Raw genomic sequence first — 15,849 nt, 5'->3', positions numbered from 1 at the left:
TGTACTTCAATTAAAAATATGGGAGTGGGGTGTTGAGGAGAGAGGGGAGTGAGAATGGACACGCTAAATAAATCACCTGGCAGAACTTTGGAAATCAGACCTCAGTATCTACAAGGTTGCCTTTTCCCCAGGGGTGGGTTCCGGCAGGCTCCTGGCCGGGGCAGCGCCCACCAGCCCGTCTGAGCAAATCAAGCTAAAATGCCTGTGCCGGGCCAAGTCAGGCGTCAGACACATCTGTGCCACACGCTTCTCTGCCAAAGGCTACAAGTGAGCAGTGGGTGGGCTGCTTGCTGTGGGCGTATCTGTGGTCCAGATGGCACCAGAACTTACCTGCCATGGGCCCCTTACCTCCTCCACCAGCATCCCCCCACTTGACTAGGAGGTCCACTCAGCTCAAAGGCAGAAAGGCCCAGTTGCCAGTCTTTTTGTCATCCATCCAACCATCCATCTCTCCAGCCAACCATCTCTCCATCCATCCATCCATCCACCCATCCATGCAAATGTCCATCTGTCCATCCATCTATCCATCCATCCATCCATCCATCGCTCTATCTCCCCCCACCCTTCGCTCACTCACTCGCTCGCTTAGCGCCCCAGAGGCCCCCCCCCCGCCTGGCACTTGGCCGCAGCCCCTTCCTGTCCTCTTCCCTGGCAAGTGCTAGCGCCCCTCTGCTTCGCTGTGGCTTTTACGAAACATGGACGGGTGAACGAGTGCTGCTGAGGAGCGGGGCACTCACCACCTGTAGTGGGGTGACTTTCGGGGGCACGTGAATGGCTCCTGGGACCCTTCAGGTGAGGGTGTGGGAGCGGGGGATGTGGGCGCCCTGGGGCAGGGGCCCCGAGTCCAGCCTCGGGGTGGAGACAGCCCTGTGGCCCGGTCTCAGGCGCACACCTCGGCCACACCCTGCTCCAGGGAAGCCCGCAGCTGGTCCTGGATCCCAAGACAGGGACTGGGCCTGAGGCTTGCCTAGAAAGGCCAGTGACTCCAGCAGCCACACTCTCAATGGCGCCCGTAGCTGGGCACGTTTGGGAGGGTGGGCTGAGGGACTGGGATGGGCCAGAAGGACCAGCAGCATCCAAAGAAGAGCAGCCGCCCCTGGGCTCCGGTCAGTGAGCGGCTGCGACGTGGTGAAAAATGTGGCTGTCTCACCAGATAGTGTGATTTTTCAAGAGAACACGCAAATCTGGATTTTTCTGGTGTATTTGCCTGGTTTTATATATTAAATTAACTAAAAAATTTAATAACCACTGAGCCTATGAAACAGAGGTGTCCTAGGCCGGCTGCTGTCACGGCAGCCCCCACCCTCAGGTGGAGTCCCAGTACCAGGCGCCGGCCAGGTGCCCCCGCCCCAGACTCAGGCCCCCTGTGGGTCACTGTCCTTCACTGTCTGTGCCAGGGGCCCAGCCCTGCCTGGCTCACACCGCACCAATCCAGGGACGAGGAGCAGGAAATGTTTGGCGCTGGGTACCAGGGGTCTGGGTCTGAGGACAGCTGTGTAGCCAGCTTGCTGTGTGACCACAGAGGAGCCCCTGCCCTCTCTGGGCCTGCCTGTGTCCATCTGTGAAATAACGGCCCTGGCTGACCAGCTCATCTTGGGGGGTCCTTTTGTAGCCAGATACCATGTGTTTGTGATGTTACCTGCTGGCTCTTCTCCCCCCACCTCTAACCCCCTCGTCCAGGCCCCATCATGGCTCACCTGAATTTCTGCAACTCTCCTCTCTGGCCCTACTCCACTGCAGTTTCCACCCAACAGCTGCTGTGACCTCAGAATGTGACTCAGATCCATCCCTGTCCTGGTTAAGACCTCCAGCCCCTGCCGTGGACTTACACCAAGCTCCAGTTGGTTTGCGCTCCCTCTTCCCTGCCCCCTTGCACTGTCCCCTCTTCAGACGTGGTGAACTTCTTGCTGGTCCTACAACTCACCCAGCACATCTCTGCCTCAGGGCCTTTGCACAGGCATCCTGTCGCCTGAACCTGCCTGCCTTTTCCAGGGCAAGAAGTCATCCCCCAAGGGAAGGGGCTGTGTCTGCTCTGCTCACTGCTTCTTCTTGAATTTGCAAGAGTGGATGTCTTGTACACTCTGGGTGCCCAGTTGACGGGTGATCCGGGGCAAGTCACCCCTCCCCTAACTCTGAGACTGTTTCCTCATCTGTCTGGTGAGACTAAAGATCCCAGGTGAGCTCTCACTGGCCCCTGGCCACGAGAGGGGAGGAGTCCCGGTGATGCAGATCCTGGCAGCTACCCTCATCAGGGCTAAGGCAGTGGTTCCAAAGCTGAAGAAGAATGTTCCTGATACAGGGTAGCCAGGGCTTGGGAACTTGGGTTTGTCATTTCCTTGGAGACCAGCACTAGGGGGCGTCCGAGGGTCTCTTTGGCCCTGCAGGTGGGCAGGTCGAGGCCTCCTTAGAGTGACTCCTAAGAAATGTCCCCAGCGTCAGGCTGCACGTTTGGGTGTGAAAAATATTCTTTCCTTCATGAAATGGTGGTGATTATAGGTGATGGATTCAAGAAAGAGCGTCCCCACTTGCTCACATGAAAACACCGGCAACCCAAGCATGGTGCCCGAAAGGTGTGGGGGGAGCTCGAAATCCCAGATACTACTCTGCTGGGCTGGTGGGACCAGGGGCTGGGGTTCGGGGATCGTGGAAGAGGCCGCTGGGAAGGTGTGACCACAACTGCCGTCCAACACACACGCACACATACATGTACCAGCACGCACACACTGAGACACAACCACTTGCACACACGTGGTGTGCACACGCAGCCACGCGCACACACACATGTACGCACGTGTACACGCACACACTTGCAGAGACACGGAGTTGCAGGAACTTTTAGAACAAGTCAGGGGTCTGGCACTGAGGACACAGGTACCTCTGAGTCCCTCCGGAATTTGCAGCTCCGGCCCCGGGGCTCTGGGGACAGCCCCGCGAGCTTCCCCGGGCAAAAGTCACGCGGACAGGGTTTGAGAGGAAAGTGTTGTGTATACAAATTTATTTAGATGAATGTTCAGCCATGGTCCTCTATGGATTTGAGTACATTCTGTTTTTAAAAAAATGGTTTCCATAAAAGGATCTTCTGGTCATCACCTAATTTTGAGTACAGTGTTGATATACAAAACCCCCCATTTCCAACTCCTTACTGTACAAGACAAAAGAGAAGCATCAGATTGCATGATTTTAGCCCAAAACGAAAGTCTACGACACCTACGGACGTCCCTCCTAGTAGGCAGCTTACAGGAAGGTCAGTGTCTCACCAACCACACATTCACGACAAACACTTGTGTTTCCTTCCCTCCCTTCGGTGAGACGTTCCTTTCACGTTTCTCCGGGTGCTTGAGAAACTTCAGACAGTCGGTTAGGAGAATGGCTGCAAATAAGATCATTCTTATCACCTATGAGATGTGTTTTTTACAAGCTTTTAAAATGATAATTGTTCAACAGTAACATTCCTGTAAGTAAAAATATAAGAGGTATTATCAAAATAGAGGCCTTTGTTAATAAAAATCTTTGGTAGTAACCGTATTTTAAATTCCTCTCAATGGTATTTGGTTAGCTAATAAAATAAATGCCTTCCACCTTTGAGCTACAGAAAAAAAACCCCCTCAAATCCACCGTAGAATTGATTACAAAAACCCAATAAATATTCTGAAGCTGCAAAAGTTCTCCCCAAAGCCTTAAGACGTCTTGAAACCCTGAAGCCGCCAGGAGAAAAGCCTCGGAGGCCGGAGTCGCTCACCGCGCGGCTTCCTGTTGCCTCGTGCTGGGGGAGGCGTGTGGCGGACGATGGGGTCCCCGCAGGTGGCTGTCACTGTTACACTCAGGACACCAGCATCCCGCTAGGTCTCCAAGAGTAACTTTGAAGCTCCCAGGCCCTCTGAGTGGACGGAGCCAGGGAGCCCTTCTTTCTGAGCAGTGTCTCGGTTTCTGCACCCATGGAAGGAAAAGGTGATAAAAAGTCTCACTTTTCCGACCTAGGGGCAGGTGACGCCTTTCGGAACTGGTGTCCACCTCATTTACTCCTTACCCATTTCCCCGTTCTCCCTCACATATCCCGCCAGCTCGGCCCATGCCTTGGCGTGCCACCTTGCGTCTCCCTTAAGGCATCAGAAGGATTAAAGAAGATGACTTCTGGGGGGGTCACTGCTCACATCCCACCACCAAGGAGACCCCAGACTTCGAGCATTGCTTCTGCAAAGTGCCTGCACTCACTGTGTGTCACCCCGTCCCCAGCGATCATTTTGATTAACCTTGAATACTAAAGATAACAGAATTCCCTGCATAACGGTTTTGTGCAAAAACAAGGGAAAAAAAAAACCAGGAAAAGATGGAAAAATGTTGTCCTATCAGAAGGTGGTCTTCCAGGTTTGCAACAAACACAGGAGCCACCGGGCCAGGTGGGTGCAAGACGCCGCCTGCCCCGGGAGAGGGTGTGTGTGGCCGGGGCTGCCGGCCGCTACGGGGCGCCCCCCGGGCTGTCAGGGCTGTCAGGGCGGGCGGGGGGGCTGTGATTGCCGCACGGCCCGGCCGGCGTGCGGCTCGTGTCCATCCACGTGTCCAGCAGCTGCCGCTTCCCCTGCTCCTCCCTCATGAACAGCTCCACCATCAGGACCTTCTCCTTGTGGATCTGCTGGCTGATGTCTTTCGGGATGTCCGGGATGACCCAGTCCACAAAGTCGCTCATGAACATGACCAGGTTCTGGAAGGAGAGCCAGCGAGTGGGGGTGGGAAGGAGAGGGCTTGGAAGACGCTCCCACCTCCCCTGCAGCCCCTTGGCAGCGCCGCGCCCTGTGACCTCAGCCATGCCCTGGAGCCCCCGGGCCTCAGTTTCCCAGAAGGTATAAATGAAACAGGAAACCAGCCCTGGGGGCCTTCAGGTCGCGGCCGACCTTCTTGAAGGAATCTGAGCTCAGTAACTAGGAAAAGTCTCCAAGCGATTCTGAATCCCTTGACTGGGAGGCTTAACAACGATCTGATTGGCCACACATCACCAAGTGCAACGCGTGTTAAGCCTTCAAGGAAAACGGCTAAAATACAAACGGCGCAAAAATGGATGGCGTGTAAACTGCCAGTTCCACAGGTGCTCCTGCCGTTGGCACGCCTCCCAGGACCACCCTGAACGCCTGGCCCCTCCCCGGATCCATTTCTGGTGTGTAGGATGCAAATAAATCCGCTTCTACGGAAAAACAGAAATTTCTGTTTTTCCAGCTTCTGTCTGGCGAGCACTTGCTGGCACGTGTGGCTGAGGTAGACGCCTTGTCACGGAGGATGCTGGTCCCCTGACTGGCCCCGCCTTTCTTGGTTGGCACTGCCAGCCCCCTGTGGTGGCCAGCAGTGGCCACAAAGTGCACAGCTGCCCAAGGAACTGCCCCTCCGTCTCCCTGTTCCCGGCCTGGACAGCCCGCAGCCAATGACCGGCGCTCTCTGCCTCCGTTGGGCCCACAGGCGTGCTGGGATGCTCGCTCCAGCCCAGAGCCCCTCCCTGCCGAGCTCCCGCCCCTCTCCCGGGGCCTCCCCTCAATAACCCGCCGGCACCAGAATCCCCCCTCAGGCTTTGTTTCTGGGGCACGGGGCCCAGATGCCAGTTCGCCTGCAGAGTGTTGTGGAAAGCTGGCAGGGGAGACAGGGGCGCCTCGGGGGATGGGAGCCCTGCCTGAGGCCACACTGTGTCGATGGGGCCAGCTGGGGCTGGAACCCCGTTCTTAGGGTTCCCGGTGCTAAGGGGCGGCACAGGAGTGCCGGCTCAGCAGGGCCCGGGCGGCTGAGGGGGCTCCCGCCCGGCTGAGCCCTCAGCGCCGTGTGCACCAGCCGGCTCCCCAGTCTGGGGTCCTGTCCACGGGGAATCACTCTGGCCTCAGAGGTCGCCCGCCCCCCTCCACAGAGACGGGGCCGGGGGGGCCGAGTTCCCCGGCTGTTGGCGGGGGCTGGAGTCAGCGGGGACCCCACTGCCCTCCTGTCCACTGGGGGTCGTCTCCTGCCACACACAGGGGAGGCTGAGGTAGGGCCCCCTCCGTGTCTCCTTCAATAAACACCACTTATATTTAACTAAACCTTCCCCCCCATGCCAAGGAGCCCAAACCCTTCTGCCAGCGCCGGTCCGGCCCCTCCCCTGCCCTCCTTTCACTCACAAGGTTCTGGGACCTGTCTCTGCACAGGGCCTGGGCGCCAGCCCACCCCTCCGCTGCCCCTTGGGTGTCCAGAGCAGGTCCTCGAGCCTCTGGACCCGGACGTCAGCCAGCTCCTGCCCTCCTGCCCCTGCTCTGTGCCCAGAGCACCTCCTCAGCGCCCCGATCCCTAAACCCGGAAACAACAGGGACCTCGCACCTGGAAGACGATGACGAAGGCCAGCCGGGCGGCCAGCACGGCCCAGAAGTCCTTGGAGATGTCATACTTGTGCTCCGACCATGGCGGCTCCCGGTAATCTTTGTACCTGTCGAAGGCCGCCAGGGGTCAGGGAGGATCTTCAAGAGGAACTGGGGTCTGGCTGGGCCGGGGGGCTCCCGGGATGCCTGCGGGAGAGCTGCCCTCCCTGGGGGAAGGCGCCCACGTGGGCCGGGCAGGCGAGGGGGCTTCGCGGGGAACGCAGACCCCACCGGGCGTCCCCTGAGCCTAGCTGCGGGCGCACGGGAGGGGCTCTGGGACCGCCCGGCGCAGAGGTTCCCAGCTGTAGAAGGCAGTGGGGCCCTTTTCCCAAAAAGAAGTCCCAGCTGAAACCCTAGTAGGTCACACAAAGCAAGCAGGGCCTCCCTGGTTGAAGAGGGGTGGGGTCCCCAAGCCTGGAACCTCAACCCAACCCTCATCGTCCACAAAACTCCAGGCTGGGGTCCGTGGAACCGTTTGAAAACCATTTCTCCCGTCTCTCCCGGCTCTGTAGGGGTGCTATGGGGAAAAATGGAACATTTCCTCAAAGAAGCCCAGGTGCGAGGTTAAACACACAGCTGGTGCGGTCAGGGCACCAGGCAACTGTGCCCAGGCCTGCCCTGCCCCATGGGCCCGGCCCCCGGGGGCACCTCCCTCCCTGTCCCCGTGGCTGCCCGGCTGCTACCTCCTTATCTCCACGGGGTAAGTACCAGCCTGCCCCTCACCTTATCACCTGCAGTGCTGCCCACTGACTTTCTGCTGAGATAAGCTCGCCCCCTGCCCTCAGGGAGTGGGGGCGCCTCTCGTACGGTAGGTCTGCCTTTTTCTCAGAGCTGTTCTGTGTGGAGGTGGGGTGAGGGTGAGAAGCCAGGGCCCTGTCCCCACCTGGCCCCCTGACTGCCCCGAATTCGGAGGCGCCTGGCTTTAACAAAGCTAAATTTGGAGGAAATGTTGGAAAACTTTCCCAAATCTGTCCAAGAAAGCCACACTGGGCTGGTTTCCAGGTGCTGGGCTGCAGGAGTGCCCTGTTGGTCACTGAAAAGTGGGGGCCCAGTGCAGGAAACCGGGAGAGGAGGCAGCTGGCTCCGTACACCTAGGCCTGCCGTCAACCCACAGTTGGCTCCCGCCTTGCTGTGCTTCCCTGTGCCATTGCTTGGCCTCTCTGGGCCTTGGTCTGGCATTTCCTTGCTTAGTGACATTCACTGAGCAGGGACTGTGCACCAGGCCCCACTCCAGGCCAGAGCTTCCGCGGGGGACACAGACGGCCCCTCACCCACAGAGCTTTGTGTCTGTGGGAGCTGGACGAGAGTCTCTGCGGGCCTGTTCAGTGCCGAGCTGCCAACCCCAGAGATAGGATCGGGCTGGGTGCACACACTCTGGCGCCAGGTGCTGAGCCATGCAGAAGTTGCACAACCTGATCTCTGATGGGAACAGGCATCCCCTGTCAGAAGCCACACACACTTGTTCCTCCCACTTCTTCCTGTGCTCAAGGCCAGCTATAGCAGGATGCTGGGCCATGTGTTTGGGTTACCTGGAAAACTCCTATGCACCCCTCAAAGCCCACTTCAAGACGTGTCCAGATGCCACCCCTCACCGTCTGCACTGACCTCGATCAGAGGCAATCTCTTTGTTTTCCTTGCTTAGTGCTTGTACTCTGCCTGCCAGCTCCCCCGGGGAGGATAATAATGCTCTCTCTGGGCTTGGCTGTGAGCATTCAGTGAGCGATGCCTGTTTTAGTGCGGAAATTAATAGCAGCCAGCTGTGATGCCAGCGCTGCTCCCAGCTCCTCTCCCACACCTGCTGCCCCAGGCTGGGCTGGGCGCTACTCCTCCCACAGCCAACTCCCCTGGGAGGCGGCTTGGCGTGGGTGCGGCTGGTGGTGGCATGGAGTGCACCGCACCTACAGACTTGATTGTGGCCAACCGAGGGGTGGGCCTGGCCGAAGCCAGAATCCCAGGGAGCAGAGCGGGCTGGCTCACGCCTTCACCTCCACGGGGGCAAAGTAACAAGTGACATTCACTGAGCAGGGACTGTGCACCAGGCCCCACTCCAGGCCAGAGCTTCCGCAGGGGACCCAGACGGGGCCCTTTCTCCCGGCCGGACTCCTGACTGATGCCCGGACGGGGAGCTGCTTCCTAGGGCTTGAAAAACCAGCGTCTGCCCTGTAAACCCCAACACCGTTTCTGAGGGAATTTCTAATGAAATGCCTGCCTGCCCCCGTCTTATCGTTCTTCCTCTGAAATTCACTTTGAGTTAAGCAGGTGGCCTGAGCGCGTTCTTGGCGTGGGACGTTCAAAGCCGGGGCAGTGCAAGCTGGCCGACAGACGTGGCTCTTAGGCCGGCAGTTCAGGGCTGTTCGGGGCTCTGGGGGCCCGTGCCTGCAGGGGACAGGGAGGGAGGACCCAGAGCCCTTCAGCCCCGCGCCCCAGGCTGATCCTCCCCAAGGGAACCAGGCCGGCCGTCGGAGCAGGTCACCCCGGCCTCTCCTGTGATGTCCATGTCCACATCCGTGTGCACGGAAACCAACGTGCGGTGGACGGGACCCTGAGAAGCGGGCCGCGGGCGGTGCTGCGTGTTTGCGGGCCACCTGCCCTCTCTAGCTGGCGGGCCTGGCTTCAGCTCAGTCCTTTCCACCGCTGGACCGGGCCCCAGGGTGGACGCGGCCCCTGCTCCGAGCCAGAACACAAAGCACATCTCGTAACTTCTCTTTAATCAGGGCCTCCGATGACCCCGGGTGGTGCTGTGTTTCCATTTCTTGGGCCTGTTTTTTTGCTGCAGCCGCAGGCCACTACTTGCTGCTGGCAGGACCCTGACCCCTGACAGTCTCCTCCACCCCCTGCTACTACGTCAAGGGTGTGAAGACCAATAGATAAGCTTAGCAGAACCATGTGCAAACTAAGAGCAAATAGGCGAGGAGCAAACATCTGCTGCGCAGGACGGGCCGAGCTCCATCGTGTGGGCTCTGGGATGTGAATCTCGGCCCCTGCGGTCTTTCGTGTTCTGAGTCTCGGTGGGGGTGGAGGCCGTTCAGACTGTCAGCAGATGCTAAGCGTGCTGAGGTCACACTGTCTCAGCTCTTACTCCCCGTTCTCAGCCTCAACTCGAAGCCAGTGGCCAATCACATGACAGCCCTCCGCATCCTGACCCCGGATGCTGCGCCCCTGCCCATCCCTCCAGTCTCACCCCTTTACATTCCAGGGCAGGCTGAAGTTTCCCTCCCACAAACACCCTGATTCTCACCTCTCTGCTTCTGCCCACTGTGCTCCTCCCCCTGGAGTGCCCCCCACCGCCCCCACCCTTCACCTGGGCTTCCAGCTGCTTGCTCCCCTTTACACGAATCTGTGTGTTTCCGTTGCTCCTGCACGAGGCCTCTGGAGAGCAGGGGTCATGCGGCCCACTCCCAGGTCCCCAGCCCCTAACCCAGGCTGGCACAAGGACAATGCACAGAGTATGGCCAGGCCTGGCTCTGCCCCTCACCCACCCCTACCCGTCCCCACCTCCATCTTTCCTGGGTGCTCTCTGCAGTGTCTGGCCAGCTGATGGGGCCCCTCAGGTTTGGCTATCTCCGATATCCGTTGCTTTTGCCTGCCCACCATCCATCACTCCTTCTTTGAGTCCCAGCACCCCAGTTTTCCTTGGGATGCCCCCAATTCTATGGCAAGGCCCCACCCCTGGCACATGACCCAGGCCTCGCCGGTAAGAGCCTCCCCTACTTTGGCAACAGTGGTTTGGGGATGGGCCTGTGACTCAAGACAGGTCAGTGAGACTCAATCCTGGGACTTCTACTGACTAGCGGGAAAGAGAAATTCTTCCCACTGAGACTGCTGAGTAGAGAAGACTGCTGGGGGCTCCTTTCCACCTGCCAGAAAATGATGCTGACATGGAGGAATGCAAAGTTGGGAGGCAGTGTCAGAATGGGGCCAGAGGGCAAACGGCAGCCCCTGGATCTAGCCATGCCTGAAGCTATTCCAAACTTCTCAGTTAAAGGAACTAATAAATCATCCCCTACCCCTACCCCAGGGATCTTTTTTTTTTTGAAGCAGCATTGAGCTGTTCTGTGACTTGCCCTGAGGGAATCCTGGCTTGAACGGGAGTTTTCCCAGAAGGCCACCAAATTTGGCTCTTCAAAGAGGGCTGCCCAGAGCGGTACCTGCAGATCTGCACCTCGTAGCCCAGGTCCAGGGGGTCGCTGGGGGCCGTGCCGTTCTGGAAGTCGCTGACGTTGAAGGAGGAGAGGGTGTGGTTGACGAAGCCGTGCATGGTCCCGTTCTCGCTGTACATGTACAGGTACACCAGGCGGGGGATGAAGTCGGACGTGAAGGAGATCACGAATGCCTGGGCGGGGAGCGCTGGGTGAGTGTGGACCCCCCGCTGGGCGGGGCAGTGGTGGGGGAGGTGCCCCACCTGAGCCAGGGTGGCACTGGCCCTGGGGCCTGGCCGTGTGACCCGAGTTGGCAAACGTGACCATGTGGCCTTGGCACATTATGTGAACAAACGAACGGTTGGGGGAACTCCTGTCACCCCAAGAAGAGGGCCTGGGGGCTGGGAATAGGGCATCCCTGAGTGAGAAGGCTTGGGGAATTCTGATGAGGGGGGAAAACTAAGTTTTCTTTAAAAAAAGGAAGACCCAAAAAGGAATCTCTGTCTGTCTGTCCGAGTGCCGCTCCTTGTCCCTGTGTCTGGGTGTCTCTCTCCCGCCCTCCCTATCTCTGTCTGCCCCTCTCCTCCTCTCTGTCTGGGGAGACAGCGGACTTAGGGGCCAAGGTGGGCGCGGGGGAGGACTCTGCAGAGAAAGGTGGAGGAAATTTCGTTATTCCCACTGAGAGCTCGCCCCGCCCCCTCCATACGACCGAGGGACACTTCTGAACAGAGACACTCCCACCAGCCCGGGGCTGCACTGGAGGCTGAGACCAGCGCCCTGGAAGGGGCGCCCGGTCCCCAGGCAGCGCAGGGACATCACTTACGTTGATAATGACTGCGAGCTTCCCGACGCCTCTGAGGATGTTGTACCAGATCCCTGGGAGAGGAGGGGAGAAGCACAGATATAAAGAGCCTCTTGCTTCTGACTCTCAGTCACGCCGGCTGGCAGGCGCAGCTCGGCCTCTCCAGGGGCTGGTCTGGCCCTTCTCTGGGGTGGGGTGGGGATCAGACATGCAGTAAAGAGAAACTGTCCAGGGGGGACCCCGGGGGAGCCTGGCTGACCACAGAGCCCACGGCTTGTACCGTCATCAGCTGTTAGCAAGCAGACTGTGGTTTTCAAAAGAGATGCTTAAAAATACCTGGTCTCTACTGGCTCTGAGCAACCTGCTGCAAACCCGTGTGAACCACTGATCGGCTTAGCAGGGCTCTTTTCTAGACAGAGGAAGGCTCAACTTGGGTGCAGTTCCTGCCCCAAAGGGCCCATGAGCACTGCCTGGAGATGGAACTCACGAGGTTTGGTGTCCTAGGACTTTCATGTAGCTCTCGTGCTAGGAAAATTGGATTTAGGGACTGGCCAGATGCAGGGCCAGGGTCCAGGAGCAAGGCCAGGGCTCCTGGCCAGGACTGCGTCCTGGGCATAATGACCAGACAGCAGTGAGGTGCAGGCCATTTTCTATCCAGATGCCCCCTTGTTTCCATCACCCCAAGTGCAGCACTGAGCCTAATCACAGGTGAACAAAAGGTTGACACAAGGGACCTGGGGAAACGCCAGCAGGGATGCTCCACCGGCCCCCATCCCAGCAGGGCCCAGGAAGGAAGTACTTTAGCTGTGGGCTCTGCCATCTGGGCTCAGTCCTGTGAACCCTGGAAAGGGGTCCAGCACCCATGCCCGCCCCCCGCCCGCACCCTGGCGGTGTCCTATCAGGCCAGGCAAATCACCACAGATTTGGGGCTGGGAACCCTGTCCCAGGCATTCTCTCTCCCGGCTTAAAGCCAGATCTGTGATGGTGACAACTGTGCTTCTCAGAAGGGGTGGGAGGGGACAAAAGCTGGTCATTAGGAAGACTGTAGCACGGTGGGGCTCCCTAACCAGGGCGTGGAGGGCTGCGCACTGGGGATCCTGCCCTTGCAGGGAGCACCTGTTTGGGGGTACATGTAGACAGCCTGCCAAGACAGCAGGAGTCCAGGCCCACGTGGCCCAGAAGCTGGACCACTGACCCAGCACCCGAGGTCAACTGTGAGGCAAGGCTCCCCAGCCCCGGCCGGGGAACATTCCGCGAGAACGAGCATTTAGGATGCCCACTGCAGACCAGGTCTGCCGGGCCGTGCAGGGGTGGGGCCCGCCTCCCTGCCCTCAGCAGTGCTCACGCCCATGCGGGCCGAAACCCGACCCAAGGCGGGGAGTTCGTGGTGGCTCCGCTGGGTCCTCCCACGAGAGCAGCGATTCCCAACTCACTTCCGGGCTGGAACTGAGGCAGGGCGGTCACGGGGCCTGCATGCCTCAGGGCGCCAGATGCACCCACCCTGCCCGTCTCCCCTGAAGAAAGCACACGGGTGCAAGTCAGCGGGATGTGGCTCATTAAGGAACACATCCCCAGGCGATCAGCGAGGCACAGGCTCCACCTGCTCCCACAGCTGGGCGTCTCGGCGGCTGGGAGCCCTTCTGCAGACTCCGAGCTCCCGGAGACACTGAACTGCCCATCCTTGCATCTCTCCTGGGCCCAGCACAGAGACTAGCACGTGGGGCGGAGGCGCTGCTGGGTGTTTGTTGACTGACTGCATGGGTGTGCAAAGCACTTCCAGCCAGACTCTTCATGCTGAGCGGAGGTTGCAAAATGGAGGCCCTTGGGCCACATTCAGGCACGTGGGTTTCACTGAGCTTGCCTGCTACTTAAAAAATGTTGATTGATGTTTACAGCTCGGGATGATTTTTTTTTAAGGGAGGGACTGGGGATTAAAACTACGAGCTCGTGCATGCTAAGCACGGGCTCTACCACTGAGCTACACCCTCCCAGGGATGCTGTATTTTTAAAAATCTAGACTTGCTGCTTCTGAAAGGGCCTCCTCTCCTGGTCAGCAGCAGGTTGGCAGTCTCCATGACAACAGCCGGCTGTGGCCGGCAGTGGCGCACCCTTCAGGCCACACTGTGCCCTGAAGTTCTGCTCTACACCTCAGCAACTTGCTTGTGTTGCTTAGAGAAACATTTATCTGAACCCAGACCCGTGCTCAAGAGGGGAGACAAAAACCCCGGGAGGGCTGGGTGTTTGACGGGAACTGGAAACAAGCACCCCTTGTGTGTGCGCACAGTCCGCTCATGCGTGCAGCCCCGCCTGGCCCCGCGGGGTCTGAGGTAGAGAACTCCCAGTTGGGGTGCTTGGTCCCGGTGAGCCGGGTAAGTGGAGGTCTCTGGGCAGAGGGCTCCCTCGGGAGACGGCCCCTGAGTTCTGCAGGAGGAAACGGGTCTGTGTCTGGCCCAGGTGACTGGCCCAACGCGCCGAGAGAGATGACAATAGGAAACAGGGATGTCAGGGAGGTGGGAGACCAGGGGGGCCAGTGAGCGCTTTCCGCAGCCCAGAACTGAGCCTCACAGGACCTGCAATGGTCCTCTGTGTGACCCCACACCAGAATCATGGGGTCCTGTTTGAAAAATGCAAAACCAGGATGCCAGCCCCTGGCCTGCAGGGTCAGCCTCTCTCGGAGTCCTGAGCCTCTGAGTTGTTTCGACGCACACTCCAGGATGAGAATCGCTTCTCTGATGACCCGTAGGTCCCAGGGGCTGACGCTCTTTGGGAAAGGTCTTGGGGCTCCCTTTACAAAAGTCTCACAGGGGAGCTGCCCCGTTTCCACCTGCCCTCTTCTCCAAGGCATTGCTGCCACTCCAGGGGATGCGCAGCCCCGTTTCCAAGAACACGACAGGGAGGAATTCACGTTGCCTGCCCACCCGCAGTGCCCAGGAGCTGGATGCAGGCACAGCTTCCCGCCCGAAGGTTCTGAAGATGGAGCCCGAGGGCAGCAGGCATGTGGGTCTGGGGTCGGCAGTCAGGGCTGGGACGCTGGTGCAGGTTCCCATGCATGCCCGGGGCTGGGTCCCTGCAGGGACGCGCCATGCCTCCCTCTCTGGGACCCGGCAGGGCAGTCAAGGCACCTGGGCTCTGTGGCAGAGCCTCCTCCAGATGCCCATGGCCCCATGGGTGCGGGTCATGGGGGCCACTGGGGCCCTCTGTCCCTTCAGGGCCCTGCACGGATCACCGGAGGAATACAAAGGCCTCTTCAAGGAAAGGTTACAGCGGAGGAGCCTGTAAACAGACCCAGGAGAGAAGGGCAGATTACGCTCCACCAACCAGGCAGGCAGGAACCAGGAAGGGAGCTGCTGATCCGTGAGAGCTGGGAGAAACGAGGTGCCGAGGGCAGAGACCCGGGGCCGCGGTCCAGGCCTGGGTTGTGGTGGGAGTGGCACCGCCCACCGGGGCCCGGGAGGGCCGGGGGCGTCCTGATGCTCCCTTCCGCCCCGGGGGGTCTGCAGGTTTTAGGGTACCGCTGCTGGGCACGGCCCCGGCTCTGCCAAGCACAAGATGCCAAAGCAAACACTGGCCGCTGTGGACTCGCCTACGGCCTCTGGGTGCCTGAGAATTGAGCCTTTGTAAGGAGCAAGAGGTGGGAGGCCACGCTCTCTTCTTTACGGCCACTGGGCGCAGGCTCAGAACTCCCGAGGGCTGTCCAGGGAGTGCCTGGCGGGCTGCCCCGTCCACCCCATTGAGGCCTGAGGCGTGCACCTCACCAAGGTGTGTCCGGAGGGGTGGCGGCTCCAGGAGGGGCCGAGGGCTTGAGTTCTCGGGGTGCAGCTCCGCCCTGCCAACCACCTGGCCTCCATCTCCCCATCTGGAAAGTGGGACCAAGGGTTTGTGTCAGCTGCCTTGCAAGGTTCCTGGGGAGGACCTGACAGCAGAAAGCCCCACAGAAAGTTCAGCGCCAGACACGGAACAGGGCGTGGCGTGCTTCCCTCAGCCCCGGTGCCGCCCCCCCTGGATCTCCAGGGGGATTTGCAAACACAGGCTGGTGGCCGCAGGCAGCGGACGGCCAGTGTCTGGAGGCCCACGGGCGAAAAACAGCTCTTAGGTTTTCAAGTGTGAAATGAAAAAAAGCATGAGAAACTCTGCCTTCCGGTGAGAAGCCTGCTCTGACTCGAGCACATGGCCTCTTCGTCCGCAGAGACGGCACCTTATCCTCTGGGCCCTCGCGGCAGGGCGAGCCGGGCTCGGGCCAGCACTACAGCAAGCCCGCCGCCTCGCACGGGCGCCCCCGGCCCCCTGCCCTGCGGCCGCGGCCCTCCTGGCCATTTAGGGGTGTGGTGGGAGGGGCAGGGGCGCGCTCCAGGGCCACAGACGAGGCAGAATCGGGGACCCTGGGAGCCAGAAGGGACTTCAGAGGGCCAGGGAGTTCAGGGGCCCTTAAAATCATTAAGCCTGGCAGGGGAGGGTCTGTTGGCTGACTTTTAAATGATTGTCTGGGTCGCCCAAAAAGGAGGGAGACAGAGTCCCTCTGTGCTGGCACCGGGCTCAGCGTCCCTCC

The 15,849-nt window shown here is 59.7% G+C and overlaps 1 protein-coding gene across 7 annotated transcripts in view; it reads right to left on the bottom strand.

Annotated features, from left to right (window-relative positions):
• Positions 1-2,965: 2,965 nt before the first annotated feature.
• The window catches only part of ANO1 (anoctamin 1), an 80,013-nt gene continuing 67,129 nt past the window's right edge, over positions 2,966-15,849 (bottom strand). For all 7 annotated transcript variants that reach the window (XM_072970498.1, XM_072970496.1, XM_072970494.1 and 4 more), the window contains 4 exons: positions 11,325-11,377; positions 10,511-10,695; positions 6,325-6,430; positions 2,966-4,699 (listed from right to left, as the gene is read on the bottom strand). In XM_072970498.1, coding sequence (XP_072826599.1) covers positions 4,457-4,699; positions 6,325-6,430; positions 10,511-10,695; positions 11,325-11,377 — 587 coding nt within the window. In that variant the 3' untranslated portion in view covers positions 2,966-4,456. The remainder of the gene's footprint in view (positions 4,700-6,324; positions 6,431-10,510; positions 10,696-11,324; positions 11,378-15,849) is intronic.

This window comes from Vicugna pacos, chromosome 10 (assembly GCF_048564905.1).
Source record: "Vicugna pacos chromosome 10, VicPac4, whole genome shotgun sequence".
Taxonomy (NCBI): Eukaryota; Metazoa; Chordata; class Mammalia; order Artiodactyla; family Camelidae; genus Vicugna; species Vicugna pacos.
The sequence above is the reverse complement of the archived record's forward strand: the minus strand, read 5'-3'. Positions and strand labels throughout refer to the sequence as shown.